Genomic DNA, 24,619 nt, shown 5'->3' with positions numbered 1-24,619 from the left:
TATGTGGAACTAGTAAAAATGTGGCATATCTCCTCACAAGGATAGACTGATATTTAAAAAAATCTATTTCTGAGAGGTTAAAGAGAAATATGTGGCGACACATAGTTTACCTACGTGACCATGTCAGAGCAGCTAGTGAAAAAATGTGCCTAATAACATTTGAAAATGTTCATGTAATTCTCTTACTTGACCATCACAGTTGAGATCACAGCTACTCTGGTTGGAAAGATAATCAGTAAAAAGAAAGGGTGCATTCTAGTGCTGGTGACAGCTTCCTTTTCAAGAACTGGCACTAAAGTACTCATCCAAAATACCAATCATGATTTACAATTAGCTCTCTGTTAAGAAAGTTCTAACCTTGCCACCCACAACAGTACTTCACACATGCTACATCCTAACTAAAATAAATGACTCACTATTTTCTTTACATGCCTTATTTTCATGACTTTTCAGTTCCTCTGTCTTAATGTTCTGATCCCTCATTCCCACTTAATCTGAATCCCATCTGTCTTTACAGACCTTGTTCTAAGGTCATATTCTACAGAAAACTGTAATCGATTCTCTAACTGGATGATCATCTGAATTCTCACAGTAGTTTTAACTCTGTCTCTTCTGTACCATGTATCTCAATTGACACAAAATCTATCTATTCATCATTTCACCTTTACATCCTCTTCAGCTTTGCATATCCGATGCTTAAAGAATAGATATTAAATGAAAGAGCTGTGATAGTTTTAGACACTTACAGTATCATAAAGGTAAAAGTCTTCCGATTGTATGTAACTCCCAGGAGACAACAATGAGAACATGATATGGGTGTAGACATTTTTACTAAGGGCAAAGGCACAGTGTTTATGTGAGGAGTTCCAACATAGAAAAATATAGCAGGTAGAAAACCCTGCTATGAAGAGATCCTAAGTGTATCTCAGTGGAAAATGTTGTGATCCTCAAGGGATTTTGGAGCCTTATATTTTTGTCTGTGTCATAAAATTTACTGAGTGTTAATTGTCTTTTCACTTAATAGCAATTTGTTTTTCCATTATGGTTAATGTCTTGATTATGAGGGAACTTAACGTCAGTTTACCTGGATAATTGAGAGACATCTCTTCAATACTATTTTGGTTTTTGATTTTTGTTATTTTATTTTTTATTTTTTGCTATTTATTACTTATAAGCATCTGAAATAATGTTTCACTTTTTAAAATGTTTGCTTTAATGTTAATGTAGCTTCTAAAATATGAGTTCTAAGACTGAATAAATCTTGTCAGTTTTGTTTAAAAATTAGTCCTTAGTTTCTAAATTAGTGTTGTGTTTTGCTCATAGGCCCTCAAAATATTTATTAGTATTATTAGTAGTATGTATTGTGAATCAAATTTTACACGGAAGAGACTACAACTTCATTTCTTATCCTCAGTTTGTAAATTAGCGTTTGGTGCATGGAAGTTGTTCACCATGAATCTGATGAATGAATAAACCTTAAAATGGCTGGGTTTAACCTTACAACAAAATGGCATCCAGGAAAATATCATAATCCTCGCTGGTAAAAGAGCTATATAAAAGTAACTTGATTTGGCATTTGACTTCAAAGTTCTTAATCTAGTCTTAAATGTATAGCAAGTGCTCCGTGCAGCTCTGTGAATAAATGAGGAATAAATTGATAGAAAGTCATCATCAGAGAGAGTAGTTTACATAGGCATTCGAGAACCAATGATATGAAGGCAGCTATACTGATGATTGACTAGCTAATTCTGTTCAGTTTCAATAGCTGTGAAAATTTATCATACAAATTAATTCATTATTTACAGAATAATAAAGTTTACCTACCTAACAGGCTGTCATCATTGCAAGTACCATTGATCAAGTACTTTCCTTCTGGGCACACACAGGTGGCTCCAAAAGGATTCAGCAAACACAGGAAGTCACACACTAAGTCCAAGCATGGATTGGGTACTGATTAAAACAAAAGAAAACAAAGAAATTCATAACTATAAGTACAATAGGCTTCAAAAATGTAAAATTTAACAAGATGAAAGGATGCAGTAGCAATGTTGAAAAGACATCCTATCAAATTGCTTTTGGGTGTATGTCCTTTCAATGTTACCATTCTCCTTTATACGTAAAGAGAAAGTGTTAACCAACATCCATCATTAACAGGAAATTTACCCTGATTTACATTTCTTCTCTCCCAAGAGAGAAGAAAGTATTCAAATATATGCTTTGTCACTCTTCCATCTGACGTATTTTTGGTAAAAGAGTTGCTCTGAGATACCGAAGGACAGTTTGGGTCTATGTAAAACAAATCCAGCCAACTGAAGTCTTGAGGGACCTAATCCTCATTTTAGATAGCTTCAGAACTGCTGAACAGACAGAAACAACTTCCCCCTCGTACTTACAAAGACTTATAACCCATAATGTACTTGTTCAAAACACAAACAGAGGATATGGCTTTTTTTTTCCTAAACACCACATTTAACATGGTTTCCTTTACATCAGGTTGGAGTTTATGTGCATGTAAATGTCTGCCACATTTATTTTTGTCTAAATGTCTCACCAATTAGCATCTTCTGCAGTCATAACTTACTCCACAGCTCTCCTTAGAGGATCTGTCGTTAGAATGACTATAAAAATGGCTTTCACTCTGTTAGAACCACTACTCAAACACCTATTATACTTAGGGCAGAGTTTTATTTGTTTATGTAGTTTTTACGAAGGTGGTAATATTTGACTATGAATAAGAATCAAACAGAACTAGAGGATGATAGAGAGTGTACTCATATTAACCTTGGAACTAAATATGTCAGATCACAGGTAAAAAGCAATAAAACCTTGGATAGCATTTCAGAGAGTTCTTAGGGGGCTATGTACTATTTTAATCTGTTTCTAGAACTGATTTAGATAATTACCAATTGTTGCCTTTCCAGATAATTGTACAAAATGATGTAAATATCTTTTTATTTGCCATAAACATTATCAACAAATCTTACACAGTTTCTTGAAGTGTAAACTCATACATAAAGACATTATTTCAGCCACTTTTTTTTTTTTCTACTTTGTTCTTCAATATATTTGGTAGTTGTGTTTGGAACATATCTTTCAAGATAATTACATCAACCATTTGCCTATTCCTTTCTAGGAGGGAAAGTAACAATAAAAAAGTCACAATCAGGGAAAATATAACCCTTGAAAGCAGTACCCCTAGGATAATTTTAAAGATGGAATGTTGATGTTATGATTGTTATTGGTTATCAGTAACAAGAGTCAAAATGGCTAATGATGTATTTCACTACTTGCATGGTTTATATATAGACTCACAGGTTTTATTATGACTTTTAGAAAAATAGAAGGAAACTTTTGTTTTAAATAACCAAGTCAATTCTAATTTCAAGGAAACACAGTCCAACACAAAATAAACTTTTGTACCATTTATATCTTCACTGTGGTGATTTAAAACATTTAGTGATTTCAAAATTAAAGTTACTTAACTCTTGGGATTAAGACATTAAAAGAGTTAAAATATTTTAAAATACTGTCTTCTGAGAGTCATATGGAAAAAAATTCACCAATATCAAAAACAGTATAAAATATACTTACAGTCTAGCTGTTTATAGCGATGAGATATCAAAACACCTTTCGTTTTATCAACATCTAAAGCTAGGTACTCTACTGAACCATGGCCAAATTTTTGTACTCGAAATACACCATTTTTAGGTCCTGCTCCATATATATAATCTTCAAAGATATCAATCCTATGTGGATGTAACAAGCCTAGAATTTTTAAAAGATAGAGTTATAAAAGTTGCAATGTAAATAAATGCTTGGACTTAACACTAATTTTATTTAAGATCATGTAGAAAATCTTATACTGTGGTTTAAAAAAATTTCAGAATTATAATGTTTTTACTATTAGCTGAAAAGTTGTCATAATTAATTTCTTTGCAGTAGGAATATATGAGATACTAAACACATCACTCACAACATAAAAAAACATTTCTATCATCACTTTAACCATCTGCAGCCCCACAAAGCATTTGCTGGGGGCTTACTATATGCAGAGTCATCTCTCTGTACAGTTTGCTGACAAAAGAAAAGCTACAGGCCAGCCTTATCCATTGTACACAATTAGGAAGCTCACAAAATTCTGAATTTGTGTTCTAGATCAACTTAATGATCAAATTAGATTGCCTGAATGACAAAAAGAAAAGAAGAGAAAAAGGCATTACTATTGTTGCTTTGAAATGGGATCAAGAAAAGAACCTGGCAAATAGCAATGGTGCACATGACGAGTGTGGCTAACAATAATAGAGGCCATCACTTTTCCCATTGTAAGAAATAACTGTTACTTTAAGAGGTTTTATGAAAAGAATAATTAATCTAACTTTTGATACTGAAATTTATAACAAGCAAAATGACATTTATATTTTAATTATTATCTAGAGGCTGTAAAACATAAAATGCTTTTTTAAAAACTTATATATGCTACTTCAATGTACTTAAGCTGAAAAGGTCAACTTTATTGTAATCAGGTGTAATATGGAATTTTTTTGTCTGTCTAGGGCTATCATAGAAAAAACACACATTAGGCAAAGGCACAATGAAAGTTCAATTTAATTATTTTTCTTTCAACTTCTCTGCTTTTGTTAAAAAAAAAACAAGAAGCAGAGCTATATTCAGTATATGTAATATATACATATAAAAACTTCAAGTCCATATGATAAACAATTTGTGGTAAATAAGAGAAGAAGTTGTGGTGGAGAAGGGAAAAATAAACCAGAAGGGAAAGAAATTAAATTCACCAGAAAGAACTGAGGTTGCTGGGCAAATAAAGTGGGAGGAAAAAAAAAGAATAAAATATAGGAGGTAGTCACAGAGGCGGGAATAAGAAAGGGTACCACAAAAGAAGAGCACGGGTAGATTCTGCACTCACTGGAGGTAGAGGTAAGTTATTTTTACACACTGCTTTTCTCTTGAATGCAATAATTGTTACAGTGATGCTTTATTATATACAATCATTCATTTTTTATTTTTTTTATTTTTTATTTATTTATTTATTTTTTTTTATGAAATTTATTGACAAATTGGTTTCCATACAACACCCAGTGCTCATCCCAAAAGGTGCCCTCCTCAATACCCATCACCCACCCTCTCCTCCCTCCCACCCCCCATCAACCCTCAGTTTGTTCTCAGTTTTTAAGTCTCTTATGCTTTGGCTCTCTCCCATTCTAACCTCTTTTTTTTTTTTTTTCCTTCCCCTCCCCCATGGGTTCCTGTGAAGTTTCTCAGGATCCACATAAGAGTGAAACCATATGGTATCTGTCTTTCTCTGTATGGCTTATTTCACTTAGCATCACACTCTCCAGTTCCATCCACGTTGCTACGAAAGGCCATATTTCATTTTTTCTCATTGCCACGTAATATTCCATTGTGTATATAAACCACAATTTCTTTATCCATTCATCAGTTGATGGACATTTAGGCTCTTTCCATAATTTGGCTATTGTTGAGAGTGCTGCTATGAACATTGGGGTACAAGTGCCCCTATGCATCAGTGCTCCTGTATCCCTTGGATAAATTCCTAGCAGTGCTATTGCTGGGTCATAGGGTAGGTCTATTTTTAATTTTCTGAGGAACCTCCACACTGCTTTCCAGAGCGGCTGCACCAATTTGCATTCCCACCAACAGTGCAAGAGGGTTCCCGTTTCTCCACATCCTCTCCAGCATCTATAGTCTCCTGATTTGTTCATTTTGGCCACTCTGACTGGCGTGAGGTGATACCTGAGTGTGGTTTTGATTTGTATTTCCCTGATAAGGAGCGACGCTGAACATCTTTTCATGTGCCTGTTGGCCATCTGGATGTCTTCTTTAGAGAAGTGTCTATTCATGTTTTCTGCCCATTTCTTCACTGGGTTATTTGTTTTTCGGGTGTGGAGTTTGGTGAGCTCTTTATAGATTTTGGATACTAGCCCTTTGTCCGATATGTCATTTGCGAATATCTTTTCCCATTCCGTTGGTTGCCTTTTAGTTTTGTTGGTTGTTTCCTTGGCTGTGCAGAAGCTTTTTATCTTCATAAGGTCCCAGTAATTCACTTTTGCTTTTAATTCCCTTGCCTTTGGGGATGTGTCGAGTAAGAGATTGCTACGGCTGAGGTCAGAGAGGTCTTTTCCTGCTTTCTCCTCTAAGGTTTTGATGGTTTCCTGTCTCACATTTAGGTCCTTTATCCATTTTGAGTTTATTTTTGTGAATGGTGTGAGAAAGTGGTCTAGTTTCAACCTTCTGCATGTTGCTGTCCAGTTCTCCCAGCACCATTTGTTAAAGAGACTGTCTTTTTTCCATTGGATGTTCTTTCCTGCTTTGTCAAAGATGAGTTGGCCATACGTTTGTGGGTCTAGTTCTGGGGTTTCTATTCTATTCCATTGGTCTATGTGTCTGTTTTGGTGCCAATACCATGCTGTCTTGATGATGACAGCTTTGTAGTAGAGGCTAAAGTCTGGGATTGTGATGCCTCCTGCTTTGGTCTTCTTCAAAATTCCTTTGGCTATTCGGGGCCTTTTGTGGTTCCATATGAATTTTAGGATTGCTTGTTCTAGTTTCGAGAAGAATGCTGGTGCAATTTTGATTGGGATTGCATTGAATGTGTAGATAGCTTTGGGTAGTATTGACATTTTGACAATATTTATTTTTCCAATCCATGAGCAGGGAATGTCTTTCCATTTCTTTAAATCTTCTTCAATTTCCTTCATAAGCTTTCTATAATTTTCAGCATACAGATCCTTTACATCTTTGGTTAGATTTATTCCTAGGTATTTTATGCTTCTTGGTGCAATTGTGAATGGGATCAGTTTCTTTATTTGTCTTTCTGTTGCTTCATTGTTAGTTTATAAGAATGCAACTGATTTCTGTACATTGATTTTGTATCCTGCAACTTTGCTGAATTCCTGTATCAGTTCTAGCAGACTTTTGGTGGAGTCTATCGGATTTTCCATGTATAATATCATGTCATCTGCAAAAAGCGAAAGCTTGACTTCATCTTTGCCAATTTGGATGCCTTTGATTTCCTTTTGTTGTCTGATTGCTGATGCTAGAACTTCCAGCACTATGTTAAACAGCAGCGGTGAGAGTGGGCATCCTTGTCGTGTTCCTGATCTCAGGGAAAAAGCTCTCAGTTTTTCCCCGTTGAGGATGATGTTAGCTGTGGGCTTTTCATAAATGGCTTTTATGATCTTTAAGTATGTTCCTTCTATCCCGACTTTCTCAAGGGTTTTTATTAAGAAAGGGTGCTGGATTTTGTCGAAGGCCTTTTCTGCATCGATTGACAGGATCATATGGTTCTTCTCTTTTTTTTTTGTTAATGTGATGTATCACGTTGATTGATTTGCGAATGTTGAACCAGCCCTGCATCCCAGGAATGAATCCCACTTGATCATGGTGAATAATTCTTTTTATATGCCGTTGAATTCGATTTGCTAGTACCTTATTGAGAATTTTTGCATCCATATTCATCAGGGATATTGGCCTGTAGTTCTCTTTTTTTACTGGGTCTCTGTCTGGTTTAGGAATCAAAGTAATACTGGCTTCATAGAATGAGTCTGGAAGTTTTCCTTCCCTTTCTATTTCTTGGAATAGCTTGAGAAGGATAGGTATTATCTCTGCTTTAAACGTCTGGTAGAACTCCCCTGGGAAGCCATCTGGTCCTGGACTCTTATTTGTTGGGAGATTTTTGATAACCGATTCAATTTCTTCGCTGGTTATGGGTCTGTTCAAGCTTTCTATTTCCTCCTGATTGAGTTTTGGAAGAGTGTGGTTGTTCAGGAATTTGTCCATTTCTTCCAGGTTGTCCAGTTTGTTGGCATATAATTTTTCATAGTATTCCCTGATAATTGCTTGTATCTCTGAGGGATTGGTTGTAATAATTCCATTTTCATTCATGGTTTTATCTATTTGGGTCATCTCCCTTTTCTTTTTGAGAAGCCTGGCTAGAGGTTTGTCAATTTTGTTTATTTTTTCAAAAAACCAACTCTTGGTTTCGTTGATCTGCTCTACAGTTTTTTTAGCTTCTATATTGTTTATTTCTGCCCTGATCTTTATTATTTCTCTTCTTCTGCTGGGCTTAGGCTGCCTTTGCTGTTCTGCTTCTAGTTCCTTTAGGTGTGCTGTTAGATTTTGTATTTGGGATTTTTCTTGTTTCTTGAGATAGGCCTGGATTGCAATGTATTTCCCTCTCAGGACTGCCTTTGCTGCGTCCCAAAGCGTTTGGATTGTTGTATTTTCATTTGTTTCCATATATTTTTTAATTTCTTCTCTAATTGCCTGGTTGACCCACTCATTCGTTAGTAGGGTGTTCTTTAACCTCCATGCTTTTGGAGGTTTTCCAGACTTTTTTCTGTGGTTGATTTCAAGCTTCATAGCATTGTGGTCTGAAAGTAAGCATGGTATAATTTCAATTCTTGTAAACTTATGAAGGGCTGTTTTGTGACCCAGTATATGATCTATCTTGGAGAATGTTTCATGTGCACTCGAGAAGAAAGTATATTCTGTTGCTTTGGGATGCAGAGTTCCAAATATATCTGTCAAGTCCATCTGATCCAATGTCTCATTCAGGGCCCTTGTTTCTTTATTGACCGTGTGTCTAGATGATCTATCTATTTCTGTAAGTGGTGTATTAAAGTCCCCTGCAATTACCACATTCTTATCAATAAGGTTGCTTATGTTTATGAGTAATTGTTTTATATATTTGGGGGCTCCGGTATTCGGTGCATAGACATTTATAATTGTTAGCTCTTCCTGATGGATAGACCCTGTAACTATTATATAATGTCCTTCTTCATCTCTTGTTACAGCCTTTAATTTAAAGTCTAGTTTGTCTGATATAAGTATGGCTACTCCAGCTTTCTTTTGGCTTCCAGTCGCATGATAAATAGTTCTCCATCCCCTCACTCTCAATCTAAAGGTGTCCTCAGGTCTAAAATGAGTCTCTTGTAGACAGCAAATAGATGGGTCTTGTTTTTTTATCCATTCTGATACCCTATGTCTTTTGGTTGGCGCATTTAATCCATTTACATTCAGTGTTATTATAGAAAGATACGGGTTTAGAGTCATTGTGATGTCTGTATGTTTTATGCTTATAGTGATGTCTCTGGGACTTTGTCTCACAGGGTCCCCCTTAGGATCTCTTGTAGGGCTGGTTTAGTGGTGACAAATTCCTTCAGTTTTTGTTTGTTTGGGAAGACCTTTATCTCTCCTTCTATTCTAAATGACAGACTTGCTGGATAAAGGATTCTCGGCTGCATATTTTTTCTGTCTAGCACCCTGAAAATCTCGTGCCAATTCTTTCTGGCCTGCCAAGTTTCAAAAGAGAGATCAGTCACGAGTCTTATAGGTCTCCCTTTATATGTGAGGGCACGTTTACCCCTTGCTGCTTTCAGAATTTTCTCTTTATCCTTGTATTTTGCCAGTTTCACTATGATATGTCGTGCAGAAGATCGATTCAAGTTACGTCTGAAGGGAGTTCTCTGTGCCTCTTGGATTTCAATGCCTTTTTCCTTCCCCAGTTCAGGGAAGTTCTCAGCTATAATTTCTTCAAGTACCCCTTCAGCACCTTTCCCTCTCTCTTCCTCCTCTGGGATACCAATTATGCGTATATTATTTCTTTTTAGTGTATCACTTAATTCTCTAATTTTCCCCTCATACTCCTGGATTTTTTTATCTCTCTTTTTCTCAGCTTCCTCTTTTTCCATAACTTTATCTTCTAGTTCACCTATTCTCTCCTCTGCTTCTTCAAGCCGAGCTGTGGTGGTTTCCATTTTGTTATGCATTTCGTTTAAAGCGTTTTTCAGCTCCTCGTGACTGTTCCTTAGTCCCTTGATCTCTGTAGCAAGAGATTCTCTGCTGTCCTGTATACTGTTTTCAAGCCCAGCGATTAATTTTATGACTATTATTCTAAATTCACTTTCTGTTATGTTATTTAAGTCCTTTTTGATCAGCTCATTAGCTGTTGTTATTTCCTGGAGATTCTTCTGAGGGGAATTCTTCCGCTTGGTCATTTTGGATAGTCCCTGGCGTGGTGAGGACCTGCAGGGCACTTCCCCTGTGCTGTGGTGTATAACTGGAGTTGGTGGGCGGGGCCGCAGTCAGACCTGATGTCTGCCCCCAGCCCACTGCTGGGGCCACAGTCAGACTGGTGTGTGCCTTCTCTTCCCCTCTCCTAGGGGCGGGATTCACTGTGGGGTGGTGTGGCTCGTCTGGGCTACTTGCACCGTGCCAGGCTTGTGATGCTGGGGATCTGGCGTATTAGCTGGGGTGGGTAGGCAAGGTTCTCGGGGGCAGGAGGGGCAGGCTTAGATCGCTTCTCCTTAGGTGATCCACTTCAGGAGGGGCCCTGTGGCAGCGGGAGGGAGTCAGATCCGCTGCCGGAGGTTTGGCTCTGCCGAAGCGCAGAGTTGGGTGTTTGAGCGGAGCGAGCAAGTTCCCTGGCAGGAACCGGTTCCCTTTGGGATTTCGGCTGGGGGATGGGCGGGGGAAATGGCGCTGGCGAGCGCCTTTGTTCCCCACCAAACTGAGCTCTGTTGTCAGGGGGCTCAGCAGCTCTCCCTCCCTTTGTCCTCCAGCCTTCCCGCTTTCCGAGCAGAGCTGTTAACTTATGACCTCCCAGACGCTAAGTCACGCTTGTTGTGGGAACACAGTCCGTCAGGCCCCTCCGCTTTTGCAAGCCAGATTCGGTGGCTGTGCTTGGCCGGCGAGCCGCCCCTCCGCCCCGGCTCCCTCCCGCCAGTCCGTGGAGCGCGCACCGCCTCGCCGCCCTTCCTACCCTCTTCCGTGGGCCTCTCGTCTGCGTTTGGCTCCGGCGACTCCGTTCTGCTAATCCTCTGGCGGTTTTCTGGGTTATTTAGGCAGATGTAGATGGAATCTAAGTGATCAGCAGGACGTGCGGTGAGCCCAGCGTCCTCCTAAGCCGCCATCTTGCCGCCGACCCTTCGCTTCCAATCATTCATTTTTTAAAGGCATTTTATTTTAATTCTTTTTTGAGAGAGAGGGTGCAAGTGAGAGAGGGGCAGACAGAGAAAGACTCCCACAAGGGGGAGAGAGAGAGAGAGAGAGAGAGAGAGAGAGAGAGAGAGACAGAGAGAAGTGGAGCTCCCCCTGGGCTCAAGTTCACCCAAAGTGGGGCACAAGCTCACCTGATGTGGGATTCGAACATACAAACTGTGAGATCATTACCTGAGTCAAAGTCAGAGGCTTAACGATTAAGCCACCCAGGTGCCCTACAATAATTCATTTCTGCTTGCTGTCACTGCAATTTGAAATAAAAACTTGTGTTCAGAGGCACTAATGTTGATTAACTCAAGTGTTCTGCCCAGAATGTAATATCTACAGAAGGAACAGAATGAGTATTTTCTGAATCTGAGAAGCAATGGACCATGTTTGTCCTAAGCTAAGTTTTTCTGCCTGGCCTCTTTGTTCTTCTACCAGGAATAAAAGTTTTAATCCATAGTAAGAGCAACAACTTGCAAGGAAAAAGAAATTGAGGAAACTCAGAACGTAAACCTTTCATATTTATATTTACATATCAGTACTTAATATACTCAATAATAATTAAAGACAAAACAAAAGCACTTCACAAACCTTGTTTGCTGCTGACAGAGACTACTGAATCAGAGCCATCATACAGAACACTGCCAATAACAGAAAGCTCAAGGTCAGCCCAGTATATTCGTTCACTAAAATGATCCACAGCCAGACCTACAAAATCAATATATAAGGATAAATAAACAAAAATAAATGTGAAATTATTTAAAATCATATTTCTGCTTCTTAACATATAATTATGATGGATATTTTTCTTCATATATCAAAGAAATTACCCAGTATACATTATGGTACTGTAGAAATTAGAAAGAATGAATAACTAATCTTTATCTGAATTAAATGTGGATAGCTTACCTAGAATTTAATTGGCTATAGTAAAAATTTTCCTTCCTATATGAAAAGTTACCCTAAATATCCTTCATTTCCACACTTACTGGTTTCCTAATTATGGCTATTTTCTAAAAAAACCTTTTCCATATTTTAGTTTTTATCTTTTTAGTATATACAGAATTAACTACTCATTTAAACCACTTATCTAACCTTTATTTAAAATAACTCAGGGTGTGGGGCTCCTGGGTTGCTCAGTCGGTCAATCACCTGACTTTGGCTCAGGTCATGATTTGTTAGTTCAAGCCCCAGGTTGGTCCCAGGCTCAGAGCCTGGAGCCTGCTTTGAATTCTATGTCTCCCTCTCTCTCTGCCCCTGCCTCTCTCTCTCTCAAAAATAAATAAACATTAATTTTTTTAATTTAAAATAATTCAGTGTAATTAGTTATATTTTGGATATCTTCATGAAGGTATGTTTCTCAAATATAAAAGGTTCATGGGCTTAATCATAAGACATTTTCACCCATTAGGAGTTGGCCTATGGTATTGTGAGACACCTGTGTGCATACTAAAGTTTAAACTGACTAAAGATTGATGGTTATAGTAGAGAAGAATGAATGACAAATTCCGTAATTAAGGTTCTAGTTGTGCTTACACTTTTTCACTCGAATCATTAATTTTCTTTGGGACTGCTTGTCTTTATTTTTATCATCAGTATCTGTTAGTGAATAACAATCGACTAAAATAAGATGTGGTAAAAAATAATGTTTTTTCTACTTATTCAGGTTTTTGTTTTTTTATTTCATAATGTTACTGGAGTCCAGACAGTATCCTCTTGCAAAAATATCATCGACAGAATGCTTTCTGTCTTAAGTAAACTTCCTTCAATATAGAAAAGTAAGATCTATATACACTTAGTCTTCACTGTTATAGGTATTTAATTTTTGTGACTAGTCTGTATATATGATGTATTACATTATAAAAACTGTACAATGAAACTAAAATGCCTTTGGCAGCTGAAAGTTAGATAGCTTTCTCAATCAGAACATTCAATAAATAACTGAGATACACTTCAATGGCAAAAAAACTGAATGAAAGGTATTGTTGAATTTGTGTTAATTGGATTCCTCTGTAGACAGTCCAAGATTTAACAGAGTGAAAAATACACAAATAAACTCATGGTGAAGATAATTCAAGAATATTTTTTTAGTTGTTTGTAGATCTAGCCTGAATATAATCAAATCAAATATAAATATTGCTTCTTGAGTATAATATAAAGATGTACTATGCCCAATCAGTCTTTAAGAAATGACTTAGCAATTAAAACAAGTGGCCCATGTTTTACTAGTTTCTACTCGATGATTAATTTGCTATTTGGAGTCATGTTGGAAGTTATGATTTTGCTTTTTCATGTATAACTATGGGCGACATGAACCATAAAATGACCCAGTTTCCTTCTGCCACCATTATATTTCAGAACAGTTGTCTAAGAAGGGTTGAAAAGACTTTTTTCTTTCTCTTTCACCAATGTGATACAATAAAGAAGTAGATTTTAAAAAGCTGTCCCCAAAATTGTCCTTCACTTTTGGATATTAAATTTGTTAATATCCAATTTGTTAACTGTGGGAAAGACAACAAAGGGTGTGTAATACAGTCTAATTACCAATATTATTGTTTCAGATTCAACAGCAGTAAGACAGTTTTCAAAAGTATCATATATTGCATTGTTAGTCTAGGCTTGTCCAAGACAAACCCATCTTTATCAGCTCTGGTCACATATTGTGCTATTGGATGGAATTATATCTAGATAAAAATTATATAACAAAGCTTTCAGATGAGTGGGATTTATATTCCAAAAAATCCACAAATCGATGATTTTGATTTTTCCTTAAGCTCTTTAATAAAAGAGATAGTCTTTTAAATTAAAAAGTTAATAAAGGAATCAACTAACTTTTCTTGTTATAGACATGAGAGTGAAGTTTATATGAAAGAACAAGTTCATTTCTATCTTTAAAATATCACATCTCCTTTTTGTCTTTAATAAAGTACTGATAATAAAACAGAAAAAAAAATCAATTCCCAAGAAAGTCATTTTTATCTGAACTGGGAATGATGGATATTTGCAACCAAGTCTGTGTCAGTACAGAAAATTTAGAATAAAATGTCACTTTGCTCTAATCAAGTCTTATGGAATCACAATTTGGAAGGCTTTTAAAAGATAAAGACATGGGCTCACTAAGTTTTAGGAAGATATGATAAAGGCCCTATTCATATAGTCATTTTCTTAACTTCTCCCACGATATCAAGACTATTATTACATTTTAGGGATTTTTGAATCTCACTTTTGTTGAACTCTGAAAATTTCCAAGACCCTCCCACTAGTTCCTCTATATCCACTATGGTCTTAAAAAAAAAAAGAAAGAAAGAAAAGAAAAAGAAAATGGAAATTGTCAAAGCTAAATCTTATGAGAACCGACAATACCAATGGGATATTTGAGAAGACTTGAAGAAAGTAATAAATTAAAATCACTGTGTTTTAATAGAAATAGAGAAAAAGATTACATACATTCTGCGTTAAAGGAAAGTCAACATTTGTAAGTTAGTACTAACCAGCAAGCGTGCACTACCATATTCTTGATTTAAGAGGTGATAAAAAGGGTCCAAAAACTGAAAATATTTACCACTATGTGAAATTTATTTTTTAATTGTTAAAACTATTTTTTGAGATAGATTGCTTACTTCCAGTCTTAGATTCCAAACTAAAGTTACAAACACATGTGAGCACGTGCACGCGCGCGCGCACACACACACACACACACACCCTTATCTGAGTGTGAGTAAATAAATGCATCAAGGAATTCCAAAATAGTCCTAAGTTCTATCCATTTTATTTAATTAGATACCTTTTGTTGTATAATAGAAAATAATTTACAGATTGAATGAATAATTATAACTAGTTCAGGGCTAGTATATAATTCTTTAATTTCTCAGAAACTGTCATGATTTGGGGGAAGCTAAAGGCAACATAAATACGCTTCTAGGTATCAAATAATATGTATCTAAATAAAAAACATGTAATCTTACATGCCTTCTTACTGGAGGGAGAGCTGGAAAGTATCCTCCCTGACACATCATTCATTAACCCAATATATATTCATAAGACACCTCCCTTGTACTATATACTGTCAGGTACTAGGTATGTAGCAAAGAACAAAATGGATCATATTCCTACTCTCATGGAGTATGAAGTTCAACTACCACACAACTGACTGAATCAGAAGATAGATTATGTCCTTTGTTGTTAATATTGTGCCTAATAAAATAAGACAAGTGTGTTGTTTGTTAAAAGAGGCCATAAAACCATACCATGGGTTAGAATGTTAAAAATTGCAGGCATTCATCTCTTCATTCATTCAATACATAATTATTCTTAAGCACACACTAATTACGGACACTGTAATATTCTTCAATGTGCATAGGAATACCGGTAATAATTTTGATTTAAGTTGTTTATGGTCTGATTGGGTGGGTACACAGAATATACATTAAAGAGTTCACGTTCTACTGTATCATTAAAGTAGTAGATGATGAAGTATCAACTATGGAGATAACGAGTGCTATGAAAGCCCAAAGAATTGAAGTATTCCCATCATGATTTTGTAAAGTATGTAATGGTAGGGCTGGTAGTGAGCAAATATAGGTCTAGCTAAGTGGTGGGCTACCTGTTCAATTGGATTGTACAATTCTAACCCTGGAATACACAGGGGTTACCTAAAGGGATAGAGATAAGCTCACATCTATTCTATTGCTGTTCAATCCTGCAGATATCCTGTGTACCTTATTAAAGTACAGATAAGAACAAATGTACTACATCTCAGTGCATGCATTCATTCATAGATTCATAAAGGAAAGGTAGCATTTCCAATAAACCCAAAATGTAAAGAACAACATGTTGCACTTGGAAGGTAACAGAGGTATTATTACAGTTACTGATTTCAATATAATAACCTTGGAGTCAGGGCAAATATTTAGAAACATATGCCAAGAAAAAAAGAGAGAGAAGAAACAGGCACAAACAAGTCTTGAGATGTTTCTGGGAAGACATAAATAATGAACTTACTTCCACAGAGGAATGCCTCTCTCCATATAATGTGTACATATACATATAGATGCAGAACAATGACTTACTGCCAACTTTTCATTATACCTTTCTAGTAATATGCTGTTTATGAAACCTAATTATCTATTATTTCCTAAAGATCTCATGAGATTTGTTCTTGATTCATTTTTATATCAATAACATTTAGCATGACAATACTCAAGAGTTATTAATCCCTGTAAAGATAACATTTGAGATGTTTCTGCCTGATGGAATAAAATCCTGCCTATGAATACAAAACCAGCAATTCCAATATTAAGAAAGCCACTTATGAAGCAGGTGGGCATGAAATAAAGTAATAGGTTTTTATATGTGGCTTGTGGATTTTTAAAAATCTTACAGAATTCAAATTGATATGCCATAAGAAAATGAATCAAATTAACAAAATATATTAAATGACATTTTTAAATGAATAAAAATAATTATCAGTGTTAGGAAGTTATGATGGATGTTACATAGAATACATATATAAGGTTTTAGCATATATTTGCTTTAAGTGTATTTATTTATTTTGAGAGAGAGGGAGACAGAGAGGGAGAAAGAGAATCCCAAGCAGGCTCTGTGCCATCAGCACAGAGCCCCACACAGGGCTCGATCTCATGAATCCTGAGATCATGACCTAAGATGAAATCAAGAGCTAGATGCTTAACTGACTGAGCCACCCAGCACCCCTAGCATATGATTGTTTTTATAATTATTCTTAGCCTCTTAGATATTCAGGGAATTATATTCATCAATTTACATTGATTTACATCTGATTTAAATTGTTATGAATTCTCTATAAGGTAGATATTATCATATACATTTTAAAAATGAGAAATTTGATGCTCAAAACTTTATGCAGGCTGCTCAGTTTTAACTCAAGCCTATATAAATGGCGGACTTAAGTTCTTTCTGCTGCTTTATATTTTCTTTGTGCAAGTCATTATAGTATGCCCAATAAGGTGTACCATATTTCTTTTGGGACTCTTCCTGCAGCTTTTGTGATTCTGAATCCCGTTGTTTTGCTCCAGTTGCGCAAACATCTTTGTAGTCTTCAGTTCTGACTGTGACTCTTCTAAATATAAGCATCTCACAAAATTCTACCCTAAGAAGATGCTTTTTTTCCCTCTCTTGTCCATCTGAACAACCCCAGCAACTTTAATTATCAGCTTTCTCTGCTAATTCCCCAAACTCAAGCTTTAAGCTGTAGAACTAAAATTTTCAGTTATCTGTGAGATATCTCCATCTGACTGATTCACCTGGGGCCATAACCACACCTGCAACATTTGCCGGTAATTGACAGCAACACACAGTCTGTTCAAGTGCCACCTTCTCAAAGTTCTACTCTAAAGACCTACTAATGTCACACTGCAAACTTGCCTCCACCATTTCTGACCCTTCTTACTCTATTTTCACTCTTTTTTCCATAGCACTAAACACCTCACAACTTTATAATTTACTTTTTAAAATATGGTTTTGCCTCATAACCACTAGAAGAATAGGGATCTGTCTGTTCACTCCTGTTTTCCAAATTCCTAAAATTATCTCTGACACACAGTAGGCACACACAAAAAATTAGTTGAATGAGTGAGTAAACAGCTTTCAAGAGTCTACTCCTGTTAAGTGGGGCAGAGGTTTTCAAAGCAGACTTACTGAGAAGAAAACTCACGCATGCCCAATCACATGGAGTCGAAAGCCTCACACCAACTTCTTTCTTGATATGTCTCTGATGTCTGATTAGAGCTGGTTATCTACTTAACATGAAGCAATGGTATTTGTCTTGGTCTCCGAGATCCTGCCTAGGCTGACCCCTACCCATCTCTCTAATCCTTGTCTCATGCTATTTTCCAATTTGTTTACTATGCTCTTTGGCTTTCCTACCTTCAGGTCTCTGTCCCATTCTTTGCTTCATGTTGCAACATCATCCCATTTTTTCCTACCCCTTCACATAGTTTAGCAATTAATCTTAACAATCAGCACCTTGGAAAGCCTTTCCTCTCCACTATAATTAAAGTGACACCTGCTGCATGGTGCACCCCCTCCTATCAGATGTGCACACACACTGTTTGGTTTTTGTTTTTATGGTCCCCCATATTAGAATTTAAGCTCTGTGAGTGTAGGGATCCATATATCCCATATAATATATCTGATTACCTATAGTATCTGGCATATAGTGAGCATCCAATTTTTTTAATGTTTATTTATTTATTTTTGAGAGAGTGTGCATACACACACATACACACATACACTCTCACACACACACACAAGTTAGGGAAGGGCAGAGAGAAGGAAAGCAAGAATTTCAAGCAGGTTTCATGCTGTCTACACAGAGCCTGATGGTGGGGCTCAATCCCATGAACCATGAGATCATGACCTGGGACAAAATCAAAAGTTGGATGCTCAACCAACTGATAAACCCAGGCACCCCGAGCATCCAATATTTTTTAATTTAAGGAGGAATGGATGAAGAAAGGAAATAAGAAGATGTTTAATTTATTGAATTTTAACCTCTCTTTGAGATATTTCTTATCTCTACCTCTATTCTCATATGTATTTCATAAATTCTATGCTTACTCTGCTTTCCCTTCTGTATGCATTCTCCCCTTCTCACCTGTTACCATTCTAGTTGTGCTACTCTCTGCTCTCATTAGGACCATTCAATGGATTTTTAGCTGGTCTCTTAGCTCTCTATCTATTCACTCCATTGGCACAATGATACCAAAGCAAGAAGACCTACCTTATTCACATCACTACTTGAATCAAAATTGTACAGTGGTTTATTATTGACTAAAAAATCACCTCAAAATACTTTGGTATTTAAAGCTCTCTATTCTCGGTTCATGTTACATTACCTATCCCATCCCCTTCTAGGTGATTCATGACTTCAAATATCATAGAACATACCATGTGCTTCACATTGCAGCCCCTGGCTCAGAGTGCTATGTCATTTAATAAATACGACAATATCATAAGTTAGTCATAATCCCCCCTTGGTTTGTTAATGGTAAAAATCGAACTTTGAAGATAGTAAGTTCCTTTCTGAGATCTCACAGGTGGTACATAATCCCCTGGGATCAATACCGGTATATTTGACTTAAAAGAACACCTTTATAAAAACTATACCGTGGTGAGTTATCTGTCCACCTTTCAAATGTCTACCTATCCTTCAAGCAAGTGTTTAAATGACACCTTTCACATAGTTTTCCAGTATTAGATACAATTTCTCTTGCCTTTGCACTCCCATGATATCATAAGGCATGTAACAATTCTCTCATTGTGCCAAAACTTCAGACTTTAAAACTTTAGTGCATGCCTCGTTTTTTCCCCTTAAATATCAACTCCATGAGAAAAGGGAGTATGCCATGTTCATCACTAAACTACCCATAGTGCTGGGCAGAGTGGTCACCACATGAAAAATGTTAATTTGCACTTCACCCACTGTAGGGGATGCTGTGGTGGCCAGCTCAGATTTCCTTTAGTAGGTAGGGATACCTCTCCACTATCCACTGTTTGCAGCTAAGAAATCACACTTGCCCTCCTTCCCCAGAGATTTGTGCTCAACTGTCTGCAGCAGTCTGGATTGGGAAGTTTGAGTCCAAAGGCCAACCAAAGACTGATGGATCATATAAAAGCTGACTCCTTCCCTGTCACGGGATCTATGCTCCAAGGCACATCCCCGTGGCTGAAGCCAAAATTAGAGTTTACCTGAGACATAGTCTTTTTCTCTCTCCATATTTTACAGATATCTCCTGAATAGCACTCCCCTTATAAATAACCTTTAGAAGAATTCCTGTCTCAGGCTCCTTCCTAAGAACTCTGTGACAGGCAATTCTATAAACTGCTGCCAGAAACATTCCTTAATATGAAAATCATGTCTCACATACTATGATTATGTAAGTTGTTAACATCACAGAACTTTAAAAAAATAATTTTGGAACTTTTCTATATGTCCAAAATTAGTTAGAAATAAAAAGTTAAGGCAATTAAGGTTCTTTAAAAAATGAAAACAGCGTAAGAGAATATTATGCCATTTGCCTCTCCAGTAGCCTTCCATGCCTCCCCTTAAAACTGGAATAAAATCCAGTCCTTAACAGTGTGTTCTAGGTCCTACATGACCTTCACCTGGCCACCTGGGCACCCACACTTCTACCACTTTCCTGAGCTGCTCAAATGTTTCTAGGCATACTAACATTCTTGCTGTTTTTGACAAATGTTAAGCTCATCCTTAACTCTTAACTTGATTTTCACTCTGTTTGGAAAGCTCTTTGCTTACATATTCACATTAGCCTGCTATTTCTATGAAGTTCTCTTCTCAAATATCACCTTTCTAAGATGGCTTCTCTGATAATCCTGATCAAAATAGTTTTCCCCCATAAGTGCCCATTCTTTTCTATATGGCACTTATTAGTATCTGACATGACTTATGTTGTATATTCTATCCTCTGGAGGAAGGTAAGTTCATGAGAGTTGGTATTTTCAACTTCACAAGAGTAAGGACTTGTCTTCAGCATCTGGAAAAATTTCTCCCACCAGATGGGTGTTCATTTAGTACTTGTTAAACCAGTGAATGGAGACACACTTATGTAAATGAACTAAATCCCAAAGATCGCTCCTTCCCATAAAGAGTAAAAACAATCTAGTTGAAGGAAAAATCACACAGCACATTAAAAGTTAACAAGAATATAAGTGCCGGGCCACCTCAGTGGCTCAGCCGGTTAATCGTCCTGCTTCAGCTCAGGTCATGATCTCACAGTCTGTGAGTTTGAGCTTCATGTCGGGATCTGTGCTGACAACTCAGACCCTGGAGCCTACTCCAGATTCCATGTCTCCCTCTCTCTTTCTGCCCTACCCCCATAACACACTCTCTCTTTCTCAAAGTAAACATTAAAAAAATGAACATAAGTGCCAAATATAAATAAAATTTCAATTATATAAGATACTACAAAGCATAATGATTGAATAATATGTGATAGAGAAAATGTATTCTCTCCTTTGGGATATAGTAGGCAGGAAGCGTTGCTTGTGGCATGAAATCCTTGAGGTTCCTTGCGGTTCTGAAAGTGTTTTATTGAGGAAGTGTTAAAGTTAGATGTTATAAGGTGGGTAAGATTCAGCTGGATGCACAAACGTCAGAAGGGCAGGTGGGGAGGCAAACGGAATGGGAGAAAAACAGGGAGGCAGAAAAAACACCTGAGTTCTTGAGCAGTCCTGAGAGTACAGAGAGTCTGGAGCATAGCTTAGATGACACAACTGGGAAAGCTATTGAAGTCTGATTAAAAAGGGCTGTGAATGAAAGGGCCAGGAATCATCAAATCTTCCTCTTAAAAATTATTTATGTTTTCCCACCTCTTTGTCCATTTAGCTTCTGATCCTCTAGAAATAGTACCATCTATCCCAACATCATTAACTTATATCGGTAAAAACACCCTATTACACTGTAAACTGTTGAAATTCTATGCGTGTGAAATCCTACAAACGGCCTTACAACTTAGGCAATTTTCAAATAACATCCCTGTAATATCACTGGCAGTATGATAAGGCCTTGACTTTCAAGTTGGCAAAATACAACATGAAATGTTAATGAATTTCATAAAGCCATACTATAAATTATTTTATGTGCTTGTAAAAATGATTATATTGCCAACAAAAGTGGAAAGTCTTGTTACACTAATATGCCGAGCATATTGCTCCACATTCTAGACCGTGTCAGCAACACATCATACCTGTGGGTCTTTGCAAATTCTTTTGTACTAAAATCCTTCTCAGAGTGCCATCCATGGCTGCTTCTTCTATGTGGGAGTGGTCCCCAACGACAGTCCAGTACATCATCCTGAAGAGATAGGTCAAGTTAGTTAGGTTGGAGTGCCGTTACAACCCAACTCTGCTCCCAAACACAATGTCTCTTCAGACTGTGTGCACCAGAATCACCCCAGAGTCCCTGAAAAAGCAGATTTTGGGGCCCAATTCTAAATCTATGGACTCGCAAACTCCAATAGAGAGTGGGTAGTAATTAGGAGTTTTATTTTACATTTCTCTATTTTCTTTTTGGTCATTGCCTATAAATGAAAAAGTAAAAGAGTAAGAAAGGGACAATTCAAGAAAAGGAAAGGAAATATTTGTGTTAAAGTTGTTTAGATTTGTTTGCACATACACCTTCATTTTTTATTGTCACAAATAGCCAAAATACTAATACTCTTACACTTAATATGTTCAATATTATGTTTAATATCTTCAAAATTTAATTTTAGGTTAACAATATTGGTTTTGTGTGTTGCAACAATGCACCTGCAATGTACACATAAGACACATACACATACACACATAGAATGTATAATGGAGCAACCTCTCAGGAAAACATATATTTTGTGCCACCATTTGGTACGAAAAGCACATGCTTTTGTACATAAATAAAGGGATTTTTAGAAGTCTTGTAAATCTATTATATGTGGAACACTTATTAAAGAAAGAAAACTACAGTACACAGGTGGGAAAATCTCTAAAAATGGATACACATATCAAGAAGAATAAATAACCAACTCATTAACCTACCCTCTTTTAGGATTTACAGCAATAGCATAGGGTTCTCCAGCCATGTTTGTTAAGAGTCTGGTGCAGTTGGGGCCATTGAGCTGCCCTACATTGATAGAGTACCTCAGACTAGTCCAGTGAGTGGTATAGTAACTGAACCAGTGCATTCTAGAATGATCGGTCCAATAAATATTTCCAGCAACCCAGTCAACTGCTATGTCCCTGGGCCTTTTAAATTCAGGACACTAAAAGAAAACAAAGCAAAAAACAGTGTTTTCAAAAGCAAAGCAGGGGTGGGGTGTTCTGTATTTATACATTGATATTGTATAGGAATAATATTTAACATGGTCAGGTGTTAATTATTACACAGGGTTTTTAAATAACTAAATACTTCATTTTTTTTCTTAATTTTTATAGATATAATTTCACAAATCTTAAGTGCACAATTCACTGGAGTTCAACCTATGACTGCCCTTGTATAACCACAATCTAGAATATTTCTACAATTGTAGAAGGTTCACCTGTGACTTCTTCTGGTCCGTATTCCTCTGTGATTAACAATAATCCTGATATCTAACAAAATAAAATACTTAAACAAATCTATATAAATAGCATCATACTGTTCTATTCCTGGCTTATTTTACTCAACATTGTATCTATGAAATTCATCCAAATTGTTGTCCATGTGAATTAATACATTTTTATTGATGGGTAATATTTCACTTTGTGAATATACCATAAATTGTTCACCATTTTACTGATGATGTCCATTTGGATTATTTGCAAATTATTTGCAAATAATTTTAGGCCATTACAACCAAAGTCATGAATATTCTTGTACATGTCTTTTGGTGGACACAAAGCATCCATTTATGTTGAGTTTTTAACAAGGAATAGAACTACTGAGTCTTATAGTATACATATGCTTAGCTTGGATAGATACTGCTAGCTTTTTTTTTTCAAAGAGTTTGTACAAATATACACTCTTTTCAGCAATTTAAGGAAGGCCCAGTTGTTCTGTCTGCTCCCCCATACAATTTGATATAAAAATTGAAAAAGAATATTAGTACAGATACACATGTAGAAAGATACTATATTTGAACATATTTTAAGAAAAATTCCAATCTCTGCCATTTATATTAAATTTACTAGCTTGGATTTTCTGCTTAATATTGTATTATTGAATTATTGTGAGACAAAAAGTAAGGGAGTTCATTGCGAATAGACAGCAAGAAAAATAACATATGCTCTGTGCCCTTCAATTAACTTGATCACTTTGAGTAAGAACTAGTGTCATAATTAATTTTACATGGCCAGGTTTATTGTGCATAACCAAAAATGAGAAAGGATTCCCAGGGGTATTATATCAAGAATAGAAACAATTATTTGAAGGTGATTATAACTACACATGTATTCAATGTGTAAAAGCTTAATTAGGACCTGCAACCAGTGGAAATATGTGTTTTTAACACATAATAGTTTCTTGTGTGAATTACTAGTGAACAGATTTTACTGAAGGAGGAAGTGGATTTGGACTAAAAGAAGAGAAACTAAACTTCTCAAAAAGAACATGAGATGCCAAGAAACAGGAATTGCAAGCCACTGTCTGCTGTATGATTACTGGCATCTCAAGGAAGGAAATACGGCCTGAACTAAACACAGAACCCATACAGATTTCTAATGACCTTTATTATCAGACTTTCCACCTTTCGATTTAAAAGCTGAAATCATGAAATTTATAGTAACCTATTTCTCAACTCTAACAATAAATACTATCCTTCTACCCAGTGATAGCCCAGTGCTGTTAACTGAAAAGCACTCTGCAATACCATATGCTTTAGAAACACTGTATACATAATACTCATAGGTGGGTAGAATATAAATATTTGTAGCAGCCAAACCACAAGATTATTTTCAAATGTTCCAGTATCATTTAAATTAACTGTAATGCTTTTTTTTTTCTGGCTTGGCAGCATTTAAGAGTAAACACATCAACAAATGGCATGGGCATGTCAGTGTAAGTCATAAATTTATAAATATGAGA

At 36.4% G+C, this 24,619-nt stretch overlaps 1 protein-coding gene across 1 annotated transcript in view; it reads right to left on the bottom strand.

Moving 5' to 3' along the window:
* The window catches only part of LRP1B (LDL receptor related protein 1B), a 1,903,200-nt gene that overhangs the window by 93,972 nt on the left and 1,784,609 nt on the right, over positions 1-24,619 (bottom strand). Inside the window, exons 78-82 of the mRNA XM_047873645.1 lie at positions 22,597-22,820; positions 21,771-21,877; positions 11,617-11,733; positions 3,592-3,765; positions 1,825-1,950 (exon numbers count right to left, since the gene is read on the bottom strand). Of these exons, the coding sequence (XP_047729601.1) occupies positions 1,825-1,950; positions 3,592-3,765; positions 11,617-11,733; positions 21,771-21,877; positions 22,597-22,820 (748 nt within the window). The remainder of the gene's footprint in view (positions 1-1,824; positions 1,951-3,591; positions 3,766-11,616; positions 11,734-21,770; positions 21,878-22,596; positions 22,821-24,619) is intronic.

The sequence above is a fragment of the Prionailurus viverrinus genome, chromosome C1 (assembly GCF_022837055.1).
Source record: "Prionailurus viverrinus isolate Anna chromosome C1, UM_Priviv_1.0, whole genome shotgun sequence".
Taxonomy (NCBI): domain Eukaryota; kingdom Metazoa; phylum Chordata; class Mammalia; order Carnivora; family Felidae; genus Prionailurus; species Prionailurus viverrinus.
The sequence above is the reverse complement of the archived record's forward strand: the minus strand, read 5'-3'. Positions and strand labels throughout refer to the sequence as shown.